This window comes from Doryrhamphus excisus, chromosome 4 (assembly GCF_030265055.1).
Source record: "Doryrhamphus excisus isolate RoL2022-K1 chromosome 4, RoL_Dexc_1.0, whole genome shotgun sequence".
NCBI classification, from domain to species: domain Eukaryota; kingdom Metazoa; phylum Chordata; class Actinopteri; order Syngnathiformes; family Syngnathidae; genus Doryrhamphus; species Doryrhamphus excisus.
The window spans coordinates 6,451,453-6,471,711 of record NC_080469.1 but is presented as its reverse complement, the minus strand read 5'-3'; the positions used below and the strand labels follow the sequence as shown (position 1 = coordinate 6,471,711).

General features: G+C 39.4%; 1 protein-coding gene across 1 annotated transcript in view; it reads right to left on the bottom strand.

The window, feature by feature from the left end:
- Positions 1 to 105: 105 nt before the first annotated feature.
- Positions 106 to 20,259, bottom strand: part of LOC131127571 (transmembrane protein 132D) — a 36,877-nt gene continuing 16,723 nt past the window's right edge. Inside the window, exons 3-9 of the mRNA XM_058069590.1 lie at positions 17,334 to 17,471; positions 12,877 to 13,063; positions 10,109 to 10,252; positions 7,208 to 7,413; positions 6,728 to 6,992; positions 4,391 to 4,582; positions 106 to 4,319 (exon numbers count right to left, since the gene is read on the bottom strand). Coding sequence (XP_057925573.1) covers positions 3,033 to 4,319; positions 4,391 to 4,582; positions 6,728 to 6,992; positions 7,208 to 7,413; positions 10,109 to 10,252; positions 12,877 to 13,063; positions 17,334 to 17,471 — 2,419 coding nt within the window. The 3' untranslated portion in view covers positions 106 to 3,032. The remainder of the gene's footprint in view (positions 4,320 to 4,390; positions 4,583 to 6,727; positions 6,993 to 7,207; positions 7,414 to 10,108; positions 10,253 to 12,876; positions 13,064 to 17,333; positions 17,472 to 20,259) is intronic.

The window sequence follows — 20,259 nt, the reverse complement described above, 5'->3', positions numbered from 1 at the left end:
ATACCTTGCTGTAAACATGTACTTTTTTATCGGTGCTTTCTCCTAAAGGGATGATTGATGCAATAAAATGGGAAAATGCTTCTTTTTCACCGAAATATATTTATGCATTTGAACATGTACTATTTATTTCAGGTTCAATAAACATGAATTTATCAGGCTTCTTTTGTCTCTTGTTTCCACTCCGTGTAACTACCTTATGTTTATTGATGTAGTGCAACAGAAATGTTGTTTGAAAGGTCACAAGGATTCTGTTTCACAGTGCACGGAGCAACATCTGCTTAGAAACACACAACTGTAAAAATATATACAGTACACACCAGTGATACACAATATATGGAATTTCTTTCTTTTGCAAATGTAAAAATAAATATGGCAGTTGGCGTCTAGATTTATATGCAGCATGAAGGTCATAGTCATTTTCAAAACAGTTGATCTTATTCCATGCAGGAATGATTATAAAACTTGCATCTTAATTTTTACAAACAGGTTCAAATTAATTTGGGATTTTGTCTAATTTACACAGGGTCAAACTTCAGTTTTCGAACGCCCCAGGTTTCATGTGATTTTGTTTTAGACCAAAGAACCCTGACCGTTTATCCATTTATCCAAGGACAATTGCATTTACACAAGTTCAGAAAGTCTTTTGGAGCCCCTTCCAAACAAACTACACGTTCCAAGTGTATCAGTCCAAACATTTTCAAGTGTCACCACATTTCCAAGGCCTGGAAGAAGACCCATAAATGAAGAACCATAAATGTTAAAGCTTGTAATGAATTAAAATGACACAATGTGTTGTACATAGTGACATAAGGACAGGTAAAATCATTTAATTCGGAGTGGTGTGGGTTTAAATGTTCAGTGGTTTGGCTAGAGGTGCAGTGTTGCCAACTTGGCCATTCCAACCCTCTTGACATATTTTCTCAAAAATTAGCACCAAATCTGGTAACTCTTGTTCTGGTATTTGAGGACTTAAAAGTGAAAGCACGCACTGAGCTGCAGTTTTTGTTCTGAGCAGCAGCAGCTGCTGAGAGTCCCGCCCCCAAAGCATTCAGAAGCCATCAGCGCATTGTCATCTCCCGCTGCACACTGACAGCATAGTGGGGATCAACACATCTGTAAATCACGCATACTCAAGGCGCGATGCCACCAGTGTGGATCTAAAACGTAAATGTTTCTTCATCTTCATTAAATGACGACTCATTACACTCAAGTCTCATTAGGACTTACCTGTCAGTTTGTCAGAACATGTGATGGAAGAATGATGTGTGATAAGTTGAACAAGTAGTCCTAGCGACAAGATAAAAGACTGGAGGCTGGTCCGGATGTAATTATTACACTGTCTAGACTTTGAGAGACACTAGCCGAGATAAAATATTACAATTATTTTAATTTGATCAAGTGATGGACAATTAGAATTAAGTTTATTTGTTGTTGTAAATGTAATTCAGTCAAGGCAAAGCTTTCAAGCCTAAGAAAACTGTGCTGACTGCCAAGGATGTCAGTGGTAGAACTATGCTGTTTTGGTGCAACTGGTACTGATGCGCTGCACAAAGCATACAGTAGATACATTGGGTGTCTCAAAAAGGACAATCATACAAAATGCATATCAAAACTGGTTTTGGAATGGATAACATTTATATTTCGGAATGACCTATCCTCAACTCAATACAAAGGGACGGAAAATGAACATAATAGGCTCCTTTTAAAGCAGGGTCCGTGCCAGGAAACAAACTAATTTAAATGAACAATTCTGCCAAGAAGAGTAGTCAAATATCCAGTTGGAATTATTCCAAAAGCTTGCTGATGTCCACTAAAAGGTACTCAGTAAAACCACTACAGCCACCGGAGATACTGTATATAAACAAAGGAACTGTATACCTAAAGTATCGAACTTAAAGTTCTAGTCAACAATTACAAAATATACAGTATATAATTACTGAATGAAGAAAAATATGTAATACACAACCAACGTTTGACTTTTTTATTTTAAAGTATTTTGACGTTTGTTTTATTTGGGTGAAATATTTGATTTTGTGGTCCTGTTTAGTGAAATAAAACATAAAAAATTTAACGTATGCATTATTTGTATGAAGGCAGTTATTTTGCTCCTTGTTTATTTAATAAAATATGGTCATCTTAAATGCACGTTGGGTCCATACAGTAGTTGTGTGTATTAATGTTTAAAAAGATGACATTTGATTGGTTTGACTTAGATTAAAGTAGGTTAAAACTTATATCCATTTCAGAGCCCCCGTCTTAACGGAAATTTAACCGTTATTTTTGGGGGTGTATGTATACATATACAATTTTGACCTTGTGTAAATTAAGAAACAATTCAACATAAATTCAAACGTAAACACCATTATTTGTGTTCAATCACTGAACTTTGCGTCATCAATCCACCATAAACAAAGATAAAGGACCCCAAATGAATATGACATTCATGCTGATGATGAATGAATGTACCGGTAAACTATACCATGTGATATAACCACTTAACAAAACTCACCAGACATATAATGTACACAAAAATAAACAATTATGTTCAAGGCCAATCATATATTAGGCAGAAAATCAACCCAAAAGCAAGTCGAGTAGCAAATTTGTAGTGGGTTTAATGTAAAAAAAAGAATGAAATGAAATATGAACTTACAAGAAAAGGATCTTGTTTAAAAAGAAAAAAAACACACAATGTGATTATTACCATATTAATGCATTTTTGAAGTCCAAGTAGGTTCTCCGTTTTATACGCTCTTAAATGTCTCACATGTTTTGCAAGTGCAAAATAGAAAACCCACATGCAACATATAATTGTGTGGCTTTTAACATTATGTAAAGGGCATGTTATTTCTTCATAGGAATTCCTCACAGGTATTAACAGTATCATACAGTACTTGTTCAGCTAAAAGGCCTTGGCATGTAATAAGAGGGTTGTGTTTTGTTTTTTTTTTAACATCCCATGAGTGTGACAGTTTGAGTCACCAAAGGCATTGAGGTGTTCAAAGCCGCAGTTTCTGCAACGTGAGGTCTGATCAGGTTTGATCAGTGGGCACTTGGGGTCCCTCCTCACAACAGTCTTCCTTCCCAACCCAGTGGATTCCATGGCCGTTCTCCCCCTGTGGGAGATGCGGTACATGCTGGCGCTCCAGCGTGGAAAATGTGGTGAAGTGGACTCTCTTCCTCTGGCTGGTGGGCGAGTGGAGAGACTGGGTTGGCATTGCTTTGCTCCTGAAGGAACCCACACAGCTAACGGGAGAGTCTGTGACTGATGCTAGACAACTGGGCCTTCTGGACAGTGAAGTCGTTTTATCAGGCCCGATGTCTATTACAGTGGTCGCGGTCTGAGAGTCCTGTTGAATTGGACTTCCAGGCACGTTCATTACCAGCTCAGCATCCGTTCCGAGCCAAACCCAATCATGCCTGTGACCAGTGGGCTCCTGGCTATGTGACGGAGATTTCTTATGTCTGAACTTAACAACGTATGATACACAGTTTACAAGAAATACCATAATAGCCAAGCAAAAGACCCCCAACAGAGCATACATACCAATCTCCAAGTCTGTAAGAGGTCTGTTTGCCAACATGTCTTCCTCTCCACTAATCTCCACCTCCACCGTCTCCTGTCCGGGTGTGCCAACTTTTGTGGGAAAGTTGTTGGAGTTGACCAGATTACCAGGACCGTTCACAGTACTTGTAAAGCGAACACTATCCAATATCATATTATCAGAACCATATGTTTTGCTGCTATCACCAGGGCTGCTCATCATACTGACATTGACCCCACTGGTGGGGCTGTTTTCTGAATTGCTTGGTTTCCCCACACCGCCGAGGCTGCCACTGGTCATGAAAGTCCATTCTGTCGATTTGATCGTCGTTGTGATCTTTGCCAAAGAGCTCTGGTCTCTGGTGTCTCTCTCCGAAGGACCCTGTGATGGCTTCCTGTCACTCTCCATCTCCTCCCCGTCGTTTCTGAAGTCAGCGCTGTTGTTCTTATTCTCGACTGTGCTGCTGTCCGAACGTTTGGTGGTGCTGTCTAGCCATCGACCTTTCTCCTGAAATTTGACCTTCAGGCTGCCGTTGCCGACAGCGACAGTGCTTCTACGTCCGGGCTTCTGACAGACCTCACAGATGGACATTTCCACTCGGACCAGAGCTCCTTCGCCCTCTCGTTCTGCCACCACAGATGGAGGTGTGCCCCGCACTGACACCACCCCCTGATCCAGAGATGTCACCATGACTTGGTAAAAGGCTGGATTATAAATGTCAAGAGGCGTCTGGCTGCCGTCGCTGAACTGCACCCATGTACTGATCGTAGCTTCCTAATGGGAGAGTTAACAGTTACCATTGTGTTTTGAAACAACTCCATCCATAACCTTGATTGATTGCTTACCTGTTTGGGTAACTGTAGAACTTCCTGTGTTGTTGTGGTTGCCAGAATGGCCCTGTTGCTTCCTGTGCTGAGCTGCAGGGTCATTGCGAGACCTGCAACCATCTGGACCCCCAGTTCGGTGATAGTCACTTTTTCATCTATGACTTTTATGAATGTTCTTGCCAACGTTTTGTCAGACAGTGGAGAAAACACCTGTCAAGGAAGAGTTCAATGACCAGCTTAGATGTGAGCAGAGAATAGATTACTGAGGTTCCACTTTAAAATGCTGTAATCAGCTTGACAGAAGGACCTAGTGAAAAATAGTGGATTTTAAGACGGTCATTTTCATGATACTAACCAAATTAATTATAAATGATGACAAGTACAGGTACAATTTGTCAAAACCAACTTTGAATCGTTCCTGCCTCCAGGTGTGCACATACTACAGTTATTTATTATTATTATTTTATTAATAGCTGGTTTTCTGTATCGGTCTTGGGAAGCAAGACTCGCCCCTTCCTCGTATTAAGCCACTACTACTGTACCATTTGGCATGAGCTGTCCCAACTTTGTAATTGACCTTCCGTGGTCCTTGCTGCTCCCAGCGTCCCCTTTTAATTCCATTTGCATAAGCCCCTTTGACAGCTGGTTCAGGCCCACGAATGTCGCTCCACACTTTGACTGACTTTAGCTTATCACTATTCTGTAAAAACTGCATGAAGGGGAAAAAAACCCATAAGGTGACACTTTGGTTGACCCATTCATTTTAATATCTCTATTTAAAAAAAAGCCTACAATTTGTATTATTTAAAAATGTTGGATCCACCAATGCTCTTGTATCGTGCATTATATATATATATATATATATTTTTGTGCATAGACGAGACAATCAGGAGACCATGATGTCTCAAACGGAAGACTACATTTATCAGACACAACTACCCAGGGTCTTGTGCTGCATTCAAGAAAACAGGAATGCTGCTGTAAAGCAAATTGGAACATTTCTCATATTGGGGCAAATTAATGCACCCTGACTTCATCAATGTCGCTAGCTGCAGATGTTAAAGAAAAACTACACTTTTTGGGGAATTTTGTCCATCATCCGCAATGAAAGACGTGAACACTGTGCATTCTAAAGATACAGCTAAAGAAGAGACAGGTAACTAATGCATGTCATGGGACATGCATTTTATGGTTTTGTACACATACTCTGACCATATAGACCACCATGGTAATAGGTACATTGAGCCCGCCGTGGTGTAGTGGTTAGCGTTCTGGACTTTGGCGTGGATGGTTCAAATGCCAGAGACCAGCCACCTCTCTGCTGATTTTTTGCTTTGAATTGCGAAATAAAATACAAGTTGTGAGTGACCAGCAGGCATCGCCAAGAACAGCTATGTGAGGGTCTTGTGTCAATGTGACAAAGACGGAAATGAGTGAACACACACACAGCGGTCAATGAGATGGCAGTGAAGGCAATTTCGCGAGGCAATTTATGAGCGGTTTACTTGTGTGTTCTTGAACTGCTGTTTGTCAAAGATGACACAATTAAAATCGCATGTTGGAAGACCTGCGATGTCATACTTTGATGCCATTTAAATCGTGTGACGAAGAAAAGTGGGATAAAAGTGTGTGTGAAATAGGGCCGGGTGATATGGACCTCAGCATATATCACATATATGTCAGCATATGACGATATAATTTAAAAAAAAGCTACAAACCTTACCCCAATAACCCAAATAATTTAATTAAAAGTAACCTTATCTATATCACCACATAGAGTGTCCAAAGCAAGTCAGTCTATTCCAATTGTTTAAGGCAGCTGCTTTCACATTACATTACATTCACTGTTAGTAGGAAAAAGCCGAGAAAAATAAATAAAAGTTACAAAACTTGTTTCTTCTCATCTAAGTCCCATTCCTGGAGAAGCTCATTCAACTTACTTGTGTACGGAAGGGTTTATGCGTGTGTATATCTCTGTAAAAGAGTGTTTGGAAGTGGAGTATATGGGCACAGTCCTAGTTCTGTAAACTACCGACTGTTCAGTTTCGTGTTGACGCGTGTATACTTTCAAAAGGTATGCGAGTATATTTACACGAGTCAAATTCTTGACCCACAAATAAAGCAAATAGTACTTTATTGCGGTCATCAGCCATGTCTTTGTTTACATTTGACATTCTGTTTTTGTTAAAGTTGTATCTTCCAGACTTGAAGTGAGATATTTCTGATTTCCCAGCTGTCTCAAATGCAACATTGTGTGTGTAGACCAAATGTGCCAACTAAAGAGAATAGGGGTTACAAATGCATTAGCCCCTCTCCTTGTCAGCATGGTGATTTTTTTACTGGGTCCTTGTTTACCTGGATGGCGGTGGTCCCAATGTCTCGGCCTGTTAGAATCCTCCCTGCCTCTAGCCTTGCCACACGAGGGTCCTCCACCATCATAAAGTATCGAACCAGTCTTGTTACATCCACCTGCCAGTCAGACCCCAGGAAATAAGCCTTTGGGTCCCGAGGATCTGCTTGATCGGCCACAAAATGGGTTAGGACACGCACCAAGGCGTGTTGAAACTGCAATGTACAACCCCTTCCCTTCTTCTCATCGACTTCGCTGGACCAGCCAGATCTGAGATATGAGCAGAAACACACACATGCAGGGCCACCTGTCAAGCATTTGACTCATAGACTCTCATCCCGCAACACTCCTTCTGTTTGATTGGATCTCAGAGATATTGGAGTGTGTTATGTAACGTTATCAAAAACAAATTATTCAAATGGTTGGAGAATTACTGTCTGGAAAGCAAAAAAGGTCAATTTTAATTTGACAAATGTGTGACCCACCTGTTGGACGTGAATACCGGCACCCTCCAACTTCTGATTTGGCTCAGCTCTTTGTCCGACACCTCTATCTGGAGGGGGAGTTGGGGCATCCACACATTCAGCTCGAGCTGAGCACTGAGGTAGCTGCAGGTGAAGTTCACCACCATCTTGACTTTGCCCTTTGTCTCCATGCCATTAACAAAAATGTAGTCGCACCTGTCTGACACCTGAAGAGAAATGGGGATATCTTATCATTTTAATTTCATCCAAATACATTTGTGTAAACTAACCGCATCCACAGTCGGCATTAGGCTGTCAATAAGGGAAATGTTAGTCATTTAACCAGCGACAAAAATAGTCTCGTAAATGTCACTGTTATAACAAATGGGCAATTCTCACCACGACAAAACGTCCTTGCGGTAGTTTCACACTGCATGTGTTACCATAGTGATGTCAGCTAGCTGCAATAAACTATTGTGATGATCACCGGTCCAAAGCTTTACGAAGACGCGGCATTGCAATTTTATGTTAATCAAAATATCATGCGGTGCAGCGCTTAACATCAGTCCTTCACAGCCAAGTGCATTCATTACATGATAATTTGAAAAGTGACCTTGGCAAGTTTAAGCAACTGCAGAAATATCTCATGGACCTTTTTAAGACTAAATGAATCACCAGCTTTTCCTTCGTCCTCTCAACATCCGCCACTCACAACAAAATGAATAATTATAACGCTGCATTTAAATTCAGTTACAAGCCTCTGGAAATGCACACAAGAGTGAAAAAAAAATAATGTGACTTTGACTGATAGCCTAAGGAGGAATACAAATAGCAAATCTCGCTCTCCTTTGCACGAATCCCAACACTTGGCTAGAGGATGTGCTGCCACGTGCATATGCTATTTTTGAGAGGATCATCAGTGTGTTTTAGAATCGTCCTACGTCCGTGTCCGTGTCCAGAGCTCAAGCTTTGAAATGACCGCATCACGATGTGTCATCCTGAAATGGCTTGACTTCCAAAACAAATAATCTCATGCATGAATTCAGCCCAAAAGGCACATTTACAGTGTGGCTGTGATAGAATATTCCTCATGCAAGTATGAAACAATGGCCGAGAATTCAGTTATTTTTAAATCTTTCATGCTGTATGGCGTTTTCATATTTTAACTCATTGCCAATGCAGTCATCCATTCATCCGTATTCTGAAACACTTTGCGCATTTCTTCTTTTTAATGAGAACATCATGCAAAAGCTTTAAGCTGAACTTCCATGAGCCACGTTCAAACAACACTTCAAGACATCATCTGAAATGGGATACATTTTAATGTGGCAGCCGCCTACTCTTCTTAGTCACAATCTCATTCTGTCGACAATAATAGCACCCAGTGTGTCTTTTAGTGTCAAAATAGCATTTTGTTTTCAATTGGATTTTATTTCCATGAGAGAATAAACACACGCTAAAAGGCATACTTCACTGACATTTATCTGTGGTTTTCTGTGCAAATACAAATATATGAAGAATGTTTTATTACACAAAGTAAAGTTCAAAAAAAGGGGAAATTCCATTCATGCTTCATAAATTGCACACATCGTGACAAATCAACCAAGATGACATTTGACAAAAGTGTCCTTTGGTTCAGTTCTGACCTGACAAAAACAACGATCCTGATTCACCAATGATTGTTAAAACAATCTTACATTGTTTTGTGAATAGACCAGGGTTCAATTCCACCCTCGGCCATCTCTGTGTGGAGTTTGCATGTTCTCCCCGTGCATGTGTGGGTTTTCTCCGGGTACTCCGGTTTCCTCCCACATTCCAACAACATGCTAGGTTAATTGGCGACTCCAAATCATCCATAGGTATGAATGTGAGTGTGAATGGTTGTTTGTCTATATGTGCCCTGTCATTGGCTGGCGACCAGTCCAGGGTGTACCCCGCCTCTCGCCCGAAGACAGCTGGGATAGGCTCCAGCACCCCCGCGACCCTCGTGAGGAAAAGCGGTAGAAAATGAATCAATGAATGGCCATCTCAAAAAGCCCTTATAAAATGTACTGATTGTAACTAATCTGCAATTAAAAAGAAAACTCAGTGACAAGTTGTTGTTATTGTTCTATATGCTCCGAGTCGTCCATTCTATCAAAATCCTTCCCATATTGAAGTTAGTCTTCAGACACTCCGGAACCAAAAAGATATCTAGCTGTCAGAATAAGAAGATTAAAGGGAATATTATTGACCGGGGCTGCTGTCTGGCCAGCTATTACACTCAGAGACACATTAGGCTTAGAACAATGATACATGTAGGATCATTCAGTGCACAGCCTGTCTGTCCCTTTACATCAACACATAATCGTCGTCTTATCAAGTCTTTGACCTGACAAAACTCATCGTCAGTCAAGTGATCATGACATCGTACAATATTTATTCGATTAATGCAGACTGCTTTGAAAGGGAAAATGTGTGTTGTAGGATGGAGTCTATTGTACGTCTTTATTCCTTTTACAACATCACTTTGTACACATGCTTTGGCCTCACAGGTCAGGGCCTTGGCTTTCAATTTCATTAGTTAACAAAGCCTGCTTTTGGCAGGCAGTCGTGCTCAGGTTCACGGGATAAAAAGGAAAAGTCATAGGATGAGAGCAGCGCGGCAGACTGCGAGGTAATTTGTGCTGAGCGATTTAGCGCAGCGGCTGTTCATTGCGGAGGAGATTGATGGGTGATGCCGTGGAAGCCCAAATAACAGTGTGTTTTACTGAGTGGAAAAGAGATGCAGGGAAGAGGTGACTTTGGTAGGACATATTTGTCTACGGTTGTCCTTTCTCTCACATATAAAACCAACCTCTCCCTTGTGGAATATTTTCCTTTATCAGGTAATTGAACAGTAATCTAAGTCATCTAAATAGTGTTTATCTGAGTGAATCCTACCTTGAGAACATCTTCATCAGTGGAGCTGCAGTCTGTGTATTCAGAGACATCAGTAACCATGCCATCCTCTTCCACAGCAACAATCCTTACAGGCACCATTATTGTCGTTCCAGTCAGGACTGCTGTGTTCAGGATCTCAGTGTCCTGCAACCAATACAGGAAGTACATGTTGACTTATTTCAAATATTAAAGAAGGTATGGAAGAGTGGAGCATTCAAGACAAGAATACAAGAATTATGCGTATGATTCACTTTTTGGCGAAAATATTGCATACATTTTGCCTGGGTTCTTTTGCACTCTCTCGGTTATCTGTTAAATTGTGTTTTACGCTTTTGAATCTTGAATCTTATGATATTGATAAAGCTGCGGATGGACTACTACCAGCATTGCTTGTTTATTCAGCCATCTTTGATCTGACACCTCCACCAAATATCGCAATAGTTGTAGTGGTTTGCAAAAAAAAAAATTATTATATGAAGTGGACCACTTAATAACAATAATTGCTCATTTTTCACAGTGAATTGGTTCCAGACTCGACTGGTATAAGTGGATTCCTTATATGAAAAATACCATATTTACCAGATTATAAGGTGCAGTCTCAATTATGCCGTTCTACAAAAAAAAGCCAACAGAAGCAAAACAGTAAGTTTAATTGAACTTTATTCTACTATTTAACAATACATTCCCCACATTCCCCATATTTTTAATTAATATTCTCCCACAAATCTATCAAAGTCCTCATCTTCTGTATCTGAATGGAACAGCTGGGCAATTTTACCATCAAACATGCCGGGTTCCTTCTCATCATTGTCAGAGTCTCGTTGTCAGGTGGCTGTTAAGCAATGATGCTGGCTTTTCACCAAAGCTCGGATAACAGTTAAAACAGATACCTTAGCCCAAGCATCCACAATCCATTCACATATGGTGGCATAACTCGCCCTTCGCTGCCTCCATGTTCCCACTCTTTTATCCATCACTCTCACGCCACTTGCAACGTCACTTTGAAGTTATTTCGTTATTCCTCCTGGAATGATGGCAAGCTCCGAATTAATTTGCTTTACTTGGTTTTTCACAGTAGTGGAGAGACGCCGCAATGTTATTTTGCAAGTTAAGTGTACGTACTGTACTGTATGTACAGTTCTCTGATTGGTTTATCGCTGCCAGTGTACGTATTACGTCCCTGTGTCAGTGGGAAATGGTCCGACAGTCAATCAAGTGGAGCGCTTACCAAAGTAGCACAACATTTTTACAGACGGAACTCAATGCACACATAAGGCGCATCGGATTATAAGGGACAATGTTGATTTTTGCGAAAATTAAAGGCATTTAAGTGTGCCTTATAGTGTGAAAAATACACGTACAGGAAATAATATTTTGACCACGGACCATTTCCTGTTACATAATACATATTCTGGCAGCGACAAACCAATCAGAGAACAATACAGAATTTAAATAATAAATATGGCGAGTGTATTCACCCATACTCACTGTTTTGTTTCCATTGTCGTTTTATTTGTAGACCGCATGTTTTAGCATGTGCCTAATAATACGGTGCGCCTTATGTATGGGTTAAGTAAAGAAACAGACCCCGTAATTGAGACTGTGCCTTATAATCCGTTGCACCTTATGGTGTGAAAAATTCAGTACTTCTAAATTCATTCGGTCTTTATTATTTCTCAGAACATGTCATTGTGGTTTCCAGGGAATATCAATATCCGATTAAGAGTGCACACTTTGAGTTAAATGCTCTTATTAATATCTCAGTCTGACTAAATATATTCATGCCGCATATGCTTGTGTGCATCCATGAATAACCAGATTGAAGCAGATGGATGTGTGTCTTTGCTGTGTTAAATCACGCTGTGTAAAATGAAGTTGAAGTAATTGTGTGCCGTGTGTGTGTGTATGTATGAGAGCGCTGGGGTGTAGTGAATGATCAGTTAAATTCACCCAGAGGACAGAAGAAAGCAGATGGATGCATGTCTCTCAACTGTAAAACTGGTCTAAATGAGGCAGAAGTAACTTGTCTTCATTTTTTCCCCTTTGCCTGCTTATGCATATGTGTGACTTTTGGCTTTTTCTAGTGTTTTTATAGTACTGAGCAGCAACTCTTGCGGGGAGTTCACAGAACAGGAGCAAAGTCAGAGCCAGCATCCTGTCGCACCATCAAATCTCATATTTGGTCCTTTGCCTCAGGTCGATCTCTAATCCTAATAGAGATGAACCATGTCAAATTCACAAATAGGGATGGCACATATTCATAACTTGGGGCCCATCAACATTATTACAGTGCAAATTCACCAGACAGCCCTGTGAACGTCACCCACCACCAATTGTCGCTGGCCCGGTTGACAAAGAAACCATACGCGGTGCTGTCACTCAAAGTGGTGCAAATGTAATGCTGTTTGGTAAGTAGAGCAGATTATGTGGATTGGTTATAGAGGTAGCATGATAAAGAGGCTCAGCGCTAAAATAGAAGCACATGAAGGAGGATGACCACGTTATTGTACGCGTGAACACAGAAGAAAGACAACAGCGAGCTGACAGTCAACAACACAAGGTCATTCTTTGCTTAAAATAGAACCCATTTGCTAAACAGTCCAAAGCCTATTCAGAATCCAAACCAGACAGGAATGATCAGAGCAAAGTGCATTTTATATTTTCACGCTCAAAGGAATGCATTCCCAGTTGTGGAATTATAGCAAACATTGTTGTCAGTCACATCAATGCTGGTTCCTATTAGATTCAACATGGAAGTTGCTACTCACCATTATGAGAGGGGCCAGGCCTATAAAGTCTTTCTGAGTGGTGTAGATCGTCATAGCTCCTTCTGTCTTGGCAGTATTTTTAGATGGGAGCTCCAACTTCCATATGATCACCCGACTGTCCATAGGACCGCTCAGTTCATCAACCACAAAATCCATCTGAAGCACCTCCAGACGAGTGTCTCTGAGTCTGAGGTGCAATAAACACAATTAGATTTGATAAGTAATTGGAGTAAAAAAAGAATCTACAATCAGTGTTTCCCATACATTCATTCATTTATAGCAGACCACCACTAATACATTTGTACCGCCACAGATAGATTTGGCACTATTATTTTTTATTTTCAATTATTAATTTTTTTTAGATTTGGCACCACCTGTTCAGCCTCTCTCACAAGTACATGACCATGAGATGTCTGGGTAGCTGGCTGTTCCAACTCCATGCAGTATGTTCGTGTTTCTCCCAGCCGGAGCATAACAACCATGTTATGTTGTTTATGCAATGTAATCATGACTATTATACTGTAACTACAATGTCACTGAGTAAAGCACAGACCTTAGACTTAAGAGACTTAGACTTACTTTTATTGTCATTGCACAAAAATCACAGCAGTGAAGTTTGGCAAAGAATTGTCGTTGCTTGGCTACCAGATTACGCTAGAGACTAAAAAGAGTAAAAAAAATAAAATAAATAAACAAGATCTAACTAATGAGTAGAGTGGAAAATAAATAGAAATAAATAGAAACAGAATAAATAATAATACATAAAAACAGAATGTAAAAAAACAGAATAAACAGCATAAACAATAGAATAGAATAAATAGTGTGTGTGTGTTATTGCACAAGTAGGTGATGGAAAATAGTGCACAGGTAAAATATTGTACAGAAAAGCAAAATATTGCTTTTTGTCCAGCTCCTTCCAGCGGATAACGAGGCGTTCCCAGGCCAGTTGAAACGCATAGTTTCTCCAAATGTCACCCTGAGTCAAAACTTTCCTACTTTATTTGTGCAAATCACTACAATGACTCCCACTGCGCACACGATCATGTTAAACATATGCTAAATAACGTCCACACACAACAGGAAACGTAAAGCTGTGTATTACAAAAACACTGCTATCATTGAATAATCACACCATATTGTGGTAAGACGGAGGATTAAAAGATAATGAAGTATCAAAACAGGAAACTCTTGACTTGACATAAACATGCATACGGTATATCCCTTAAGTATGCATTAACACAGATCCTATAGATACTACAGATGGGACTACACTACCTGCAACCCAGCCACAGCATCTTGTTTGTGAGTAGCGATCCTAATTAATACGCACAAAACACTATGACCCGGGATGAAAGCAAATGCATTAAAAGCTCACTAAAGCCGTAAAGACAGAAAGTCAAAGAAATTCCTAATGTGAGTGTGGATGGACTCTGTGGGGGGTTCTGCTGGTTTCCTGACATTTTAAAAGGGATTAGTTGTAATGACAAAATATGCTAACCCATAAAGAAGTTGTGATAAACAATGTTATTATCCATGCCGAATGGGCAAAACAACTTATTGAGGTCAATCCAAGTAATTGGATTGTGAGTAAATGTCCCTAGTAAATTATGCTGAATCCATTATTAGTGTGACCTGAAATCGTATGTCAGATCAGCAATAACACGTTTATGATATATAATGCCACTTGGCCTTCTCATATTCTTTTCAAAGTTGGCTTTCTGCACACTTATCTGTTCCCTTACAATGCCAACGATTCATGCACAGATTAGAGCTTCACTTTGGAAAGCATTTCTCCGAGGCTGAATTAATCGTGCAGTTTGAGTTGAATCTCAATGGATCTCTTTTGGGAGAATAGCCTTCAATAAGCCTGACTGAGCTTGCCTGAATAAAATATGTGTCCACTGTACAGCAACAGATCCTCAACGTTCCAGAATGTAGCTGTGCCAAATTTTAGCCAAACTCTGAATATATTAGGAAACATGGTAAGAAAAATATTCCACCCAAAAAGCTAATTTTTCTTCATGAGCTGTGTGTTTTTGATTAAATATTTAATGAAATCATTGTTCAGGGAAGTAAGACGGCACTCAACTGAAACAAGGACATCTGAGATGAACAATTCTGAATGCCTGCTAGTATCTCATTCTACACCGGAATTATAATTGCTTTTTCATTTGTTCTAACACTCAGATTTTAACTTTTGTGCAAAGTTTCACTTCATTCAGTTTTATTTTCAATCTTTGACAGACGCTGCTGGCTCTGGCAACCAATCAAAAATGCTTTTAAAAGCCATGAGTGTTTAAAGGTTTGAATGAAAAGCACCAGCAGTATTACAGAATGCGAGTCATGTTGTGGGCAATTTAATTTAGTCCTTCAAAGGAGCCGACAGTGTTGGTGGCTATATTAAGGAAAGTGTCACGGTTTGGTTTGTCGGCGTAGTGTCGCGACCCCAGGATGCAGCGATGAGGACCCAAATGCAGGTAAAAAAATCTTTTAATGGTTAGCACAATGCAGCAAGACGACTGGCATTTACAAACATAACAATGACAATGATCCAACAAGCAAAGGGGCACACACCTGAACTAAATAGACATTACTCAAATGGGAAACAGGTGCGAGGGATAGTAAATGCAAAGCAACAGAAAACGGAACAGAGTAACACAGGAAGTGAGTACAAAATAAGGGCATGAAAGGAAAACTGTCGTGGGGGCTAACTCCCGCATCGTGACAGAAAGTACATGCATACAAATCTATTCCTGTGACAAGAAAGGAGCAAATAATGTTATATCATTATTGATATACAGTAATCCCTCACCACTTTGTGCTCCGAATTCTGCAGCTTCAAGATATAATCTTTTTTCCAAATTTATTAATTAACAGATCATGCAGTATTATGTTTGAATTTAACCTATGATTAGTAAAAAATAATCAAATTGTATATATATTTTTCCTAAATAAGCATTCCAATCTAGATAGACAAGGCATTCAGAAGACTCATTCAGAGACGTTGCAATGTATTCTTGGCATGTGCGAGTACACCGCTACTGTATCTACAGTATATCTGTTCACCCTTTGAAATTATCTGGATCCATATCCGTACTCAGAATGGGCTTGGGATAAACCGTAATAAAAATAATATACTCTTAAATTAGTATATTATTTTACATCTAAAATTGACATGGATTGATCAGAAGTTGCTATATTTATTATTCAGCTATATGTGTACTGTGTATGTGTATAAGTGATCTGTAAGACTGTAAGACAACTTTTCTTTGTTACTTTATGCCTTTTGTTTTATTTTTCCAGTTTCATTTTATATTTATCATTTTATATTTAGTTTCTGCAATGTTTCATTCACAGGCCCATAAAAATGTGGTCCACAAATGGCCCACTGCATTTTGGACATCCCTGCTTTACTATTTCACAGGGAGGTTGTGAGTGACAACAAATGAGTGTGTCCGTGCTGTTTTTCGTAGCACTATCACTAAATGATCTCCGCTATAAGCAAAGGTTGGATGTTGGCTTCCCTAGCGTCTTCCACACTCCAGTATGCATCTGATGCCAATTACATACAGCGTGTAAAGGGTGAATACATAAAGAGAATTTTACATAGTCATGATTATGGATAATAAGGAGTTGTATTCGCTTTATGTTTGCAAAAATGTATTATCTGTAATGGATATTCACATCCCTGCTTTACTATTTCACAGGGACGTTCGGAGTGTCAACAAATGAGTGTGTCCGTGCTATTTTTCGTAGCACTATCACTAAATGATCCCCGCTATAAGCAAAGGCTGGATGTTGGCTTCCCCTGCGTCTTCCACATTCCGGTATGCATCTGATGCCAATTACATACAGCGTGTGAAGGGTGAATACATAAAGAGGATTTTATATAGTCATGATTATGGATAATAAGGAGTTGTATTCGCTTTATGTTCGCAAAAATTTATTATCTGTAATGGATACTCGTTTACAATGTTTACCATGTATTCTACACTGGTCGCTAGGTGTCAGTAATAGTACTATTACTATTAGTATTTGATGACACACAAGCACCAGACTTGATCGCTGGAACAACAGGCCTTTGTTGCAGGTTCGAATCATCTCTATTACTGTTGAGACTGTATACAGAACTCTGAAGCAATATTCCATTTATAAATACCCACAAAATGTCACAAAAATGTAACGTCTGAAACCAATTGACAACAATAAACGAGGGATTACTGTGAAATGTTGCAGTGTTGGGCATGAAAACGTTGTATGGGGCCACTTTTAATATGCATTAGTCTTATTTTAAAGCAATTTGTGGCTTTTCATTAGCACCTGCAGCTAATGTGTGCCTTACAAGCAAATTAGATATCCTCCTGGCATGCTATTGTGCTAAGCTCTTGTTAGGGTGTACAAGTGGACTGTTTTTTTTTTTTTTATTCCACAGCTTATGTGAAGAAATAGACACTTACCTTTGCCCAGGTATGGGAGCCTTCTTCTGACAAATAACAGCAATGGCTCCATCTGCACCAGTATCCAGTGTGATGTCCCACAGCAAAGAGTTACTCGGTGTTGCTGTGCGAAAGGTCACACCATTCTCTACTGTAGCTCTGTGAAAAACAAAAAAAAATGGAAAGGTCAAACATGTGATAAATAAAAATGTCTCTACTCCTTAATCAATGAAATTTATGGCAATGGTAAATGACAATTTTGACTTTCCAATGGATGTCCAGACTGTAGCGATTCAGCATTTCCTGCAAATTTGCTAAAATTTTTGTAAAAAAAAAATTTTATATTTTTTTTCTCAGAAAATTCATCTCAGTCAAAAATAAATACGTGTTAGCATAAACGTTTGGGCACTCCTGATCATTTTCAAAATTTCCCTTTATAAATCATTGTTGGGATCAGAAATTTGAAGTTTATAGGATTTACAGAAAGGGTGCAATAATTTCAACAAAAGTAGGCAGGTGCCTAAATTTGGGCATCTGTTTTATTGAAGTGAAAACCCAAAATTTGTTTGGTAAGCTCACTGACCCTTGACCTACATACACAGGTGAAGCCAATCATGAGAACGGGTATTTAAGGTGGCCAATTGCAAGTTGGATGATCACACTTTCCATAGCACAGGTGGATATCAACTTGACTAACAGACAACTAGTTTGCCTCGCTGGTACAATGTTGTGTTATTTACAAAGTGCAGCATATATTTATCACAAAATGTCAATGTTGTCTGAGCAAAATGGAAACCTAAATCAATGGCTATGTCTAAGTCTGGGGTCTGCAGCCTACTAGTCCGCAATTGTGGGCTGTCCAAATTAGAAAGTCTGCCAAGACTCCTCCAAATGTGGCCTCTAAATGTGTCCTCCTTCTTCATTAAATGAAAGTGTGCATTCAGACCATCCTTCATGGCCCATCATATCCCAACATTTTTGCACGCTTCCATCCAGCCCTTAAAAAATGTCAACATTACAGTGCAAAGCGGAGAGAAGCCTGTGTATTGAAGTATTGATTTGTTTTTTTCGGTCGTAAGCATTGATTTATTTGTGCAAGCAGACAGTTTGATGTGCGCAGCCTTTTGATTTAAAGTCTTAAATCTTTTGGCGGTGTGGAAAGGTTAATTTTGATCTTACTGCAGTGATTTGTATAGACATAACACTTCATATGATGTACATAAATGGAACAAGATGAAGTCATAATTTGTGTTTGTGTACATCAGGTACATATTTTATTGGGAAATTCTATGTGTCACCTTTTATGACTGTACTGTCTTTAGAGCAATCATGGAGGAAAAGCATGAGCACATACAGTAAACATAGTATAAAAATATGGACAAGTTCAGATGATAATTTGGCAATGTTTTTAGTGTTTAACATGTAAATGAATAAATATTGTGATGACTATTATTAAACATGTATTTCAAATATTATGTTGGTCTGCAAGGATGATCTCCACTGCCATGTCACTAACACGCTTTAACAAAGAAGATGAGAAACAGGAATTAATTCATGAAATAAGGAAAATGGATGGTTGAGCAAAATCGCTTGTCTGTCTCGCATAGAGGATGTGGGGTTGCTAATAGCCTTTTCCCACCACAATTAGGGGCTCTAACCAGGTTTTTTTTACACACAGACCAATCACAGCACAGTGGCATGCCTGGAGGCGGGCCATGGGTGGATTACATTAAAACAGACTGTTTTTGCGGGAACCACAAAATCCAAGATATACAGCTGAATAGGTGTAGATTCTGGAAGTACTAGAACACTTTATGTGCTGGTTATTGTGTGTAGCTGCTCTATCGGAGTCCACACCTCAATACAAAGGGCTGAAAAATGAGCATAATAGGTCCCCACATTTTTGGGCGCCCAGAACTTGTATGTTTTGGGTTTGAGAAACATACCTGGTTCTTTCTGGAATGGATTAATGATGCTAACGGAGGATCCACTGTAGGTTAACTCTGCACACAGAAAAATGTCCCTTCCTGCCCATTAGTTGGTTTGTACTGATTCATGTAATATACATTAAGCTGTTTTTGCAGCTAAGCAGCTTGCAACAAGAAATGCTCTATTAAAACAATTTACAGTCAACAAATGCAAAACGGGAAGAATGCAAAAAACAATTGTTTGTAGCAACACAAATAATCTATATGTTAACAGCGCCCCAAATAAAGCTCACATGTGTGACACCATTCCCAAAAAGATACAGTACCATTCCCTCCAAAAGTAGAGTAATTCTTCTTAATTCCCACCTGCATGTCAAGCTGCATGGTTTATGTCTGAATCTGTGAGATAATAATAATGTGGCTGATACTGTATGTATAAATATAAGTCCAATAAAAAGAATCAAAGAGCTCTGTTACAACAAAAGCATTATGTCTCAATTTTAAAAATTTATCATGACCTGATGAGGTTTCTGTGAACATGTGCGTGTTTGTGTGACACCATCTGCATATTCAGCTTTACTGCACTCTAAAAGAGGTCTCAAGTGGCAAGCAGTCTTGGCATGTAGGCTTCTGCTTTCAAATCACACTCTGTGAAATGACCCTCCGTGTTTGCACCCAACTAGAAAAGCGAGGGCTGTAGCTTCCCTTTTGTAACACACCACTGCTGGCTCGCCTTGATGTATTGGTGTTCTCTTCCAATAATTGTTAAGCAGATCAGGGGTCAGCCAACAGGATGAAAATTGTTGTTGCAGTGATGAGAGCAAAAGACACAAAGAGTTTTTGACCCAAATTGCAAGGCCAACAACATAAGTCTACAGAGCAACAAGTACTACATAAACATTTGTCATGACAGAGAATGTTTTTTTTTTTTTGTCACACACTATTTTAATCTACTGTACATCAGTTGTATTCTGGTTCCCTTTTTTAAGTGTTAGCAAAGAAACGTTGGCTTATCATCA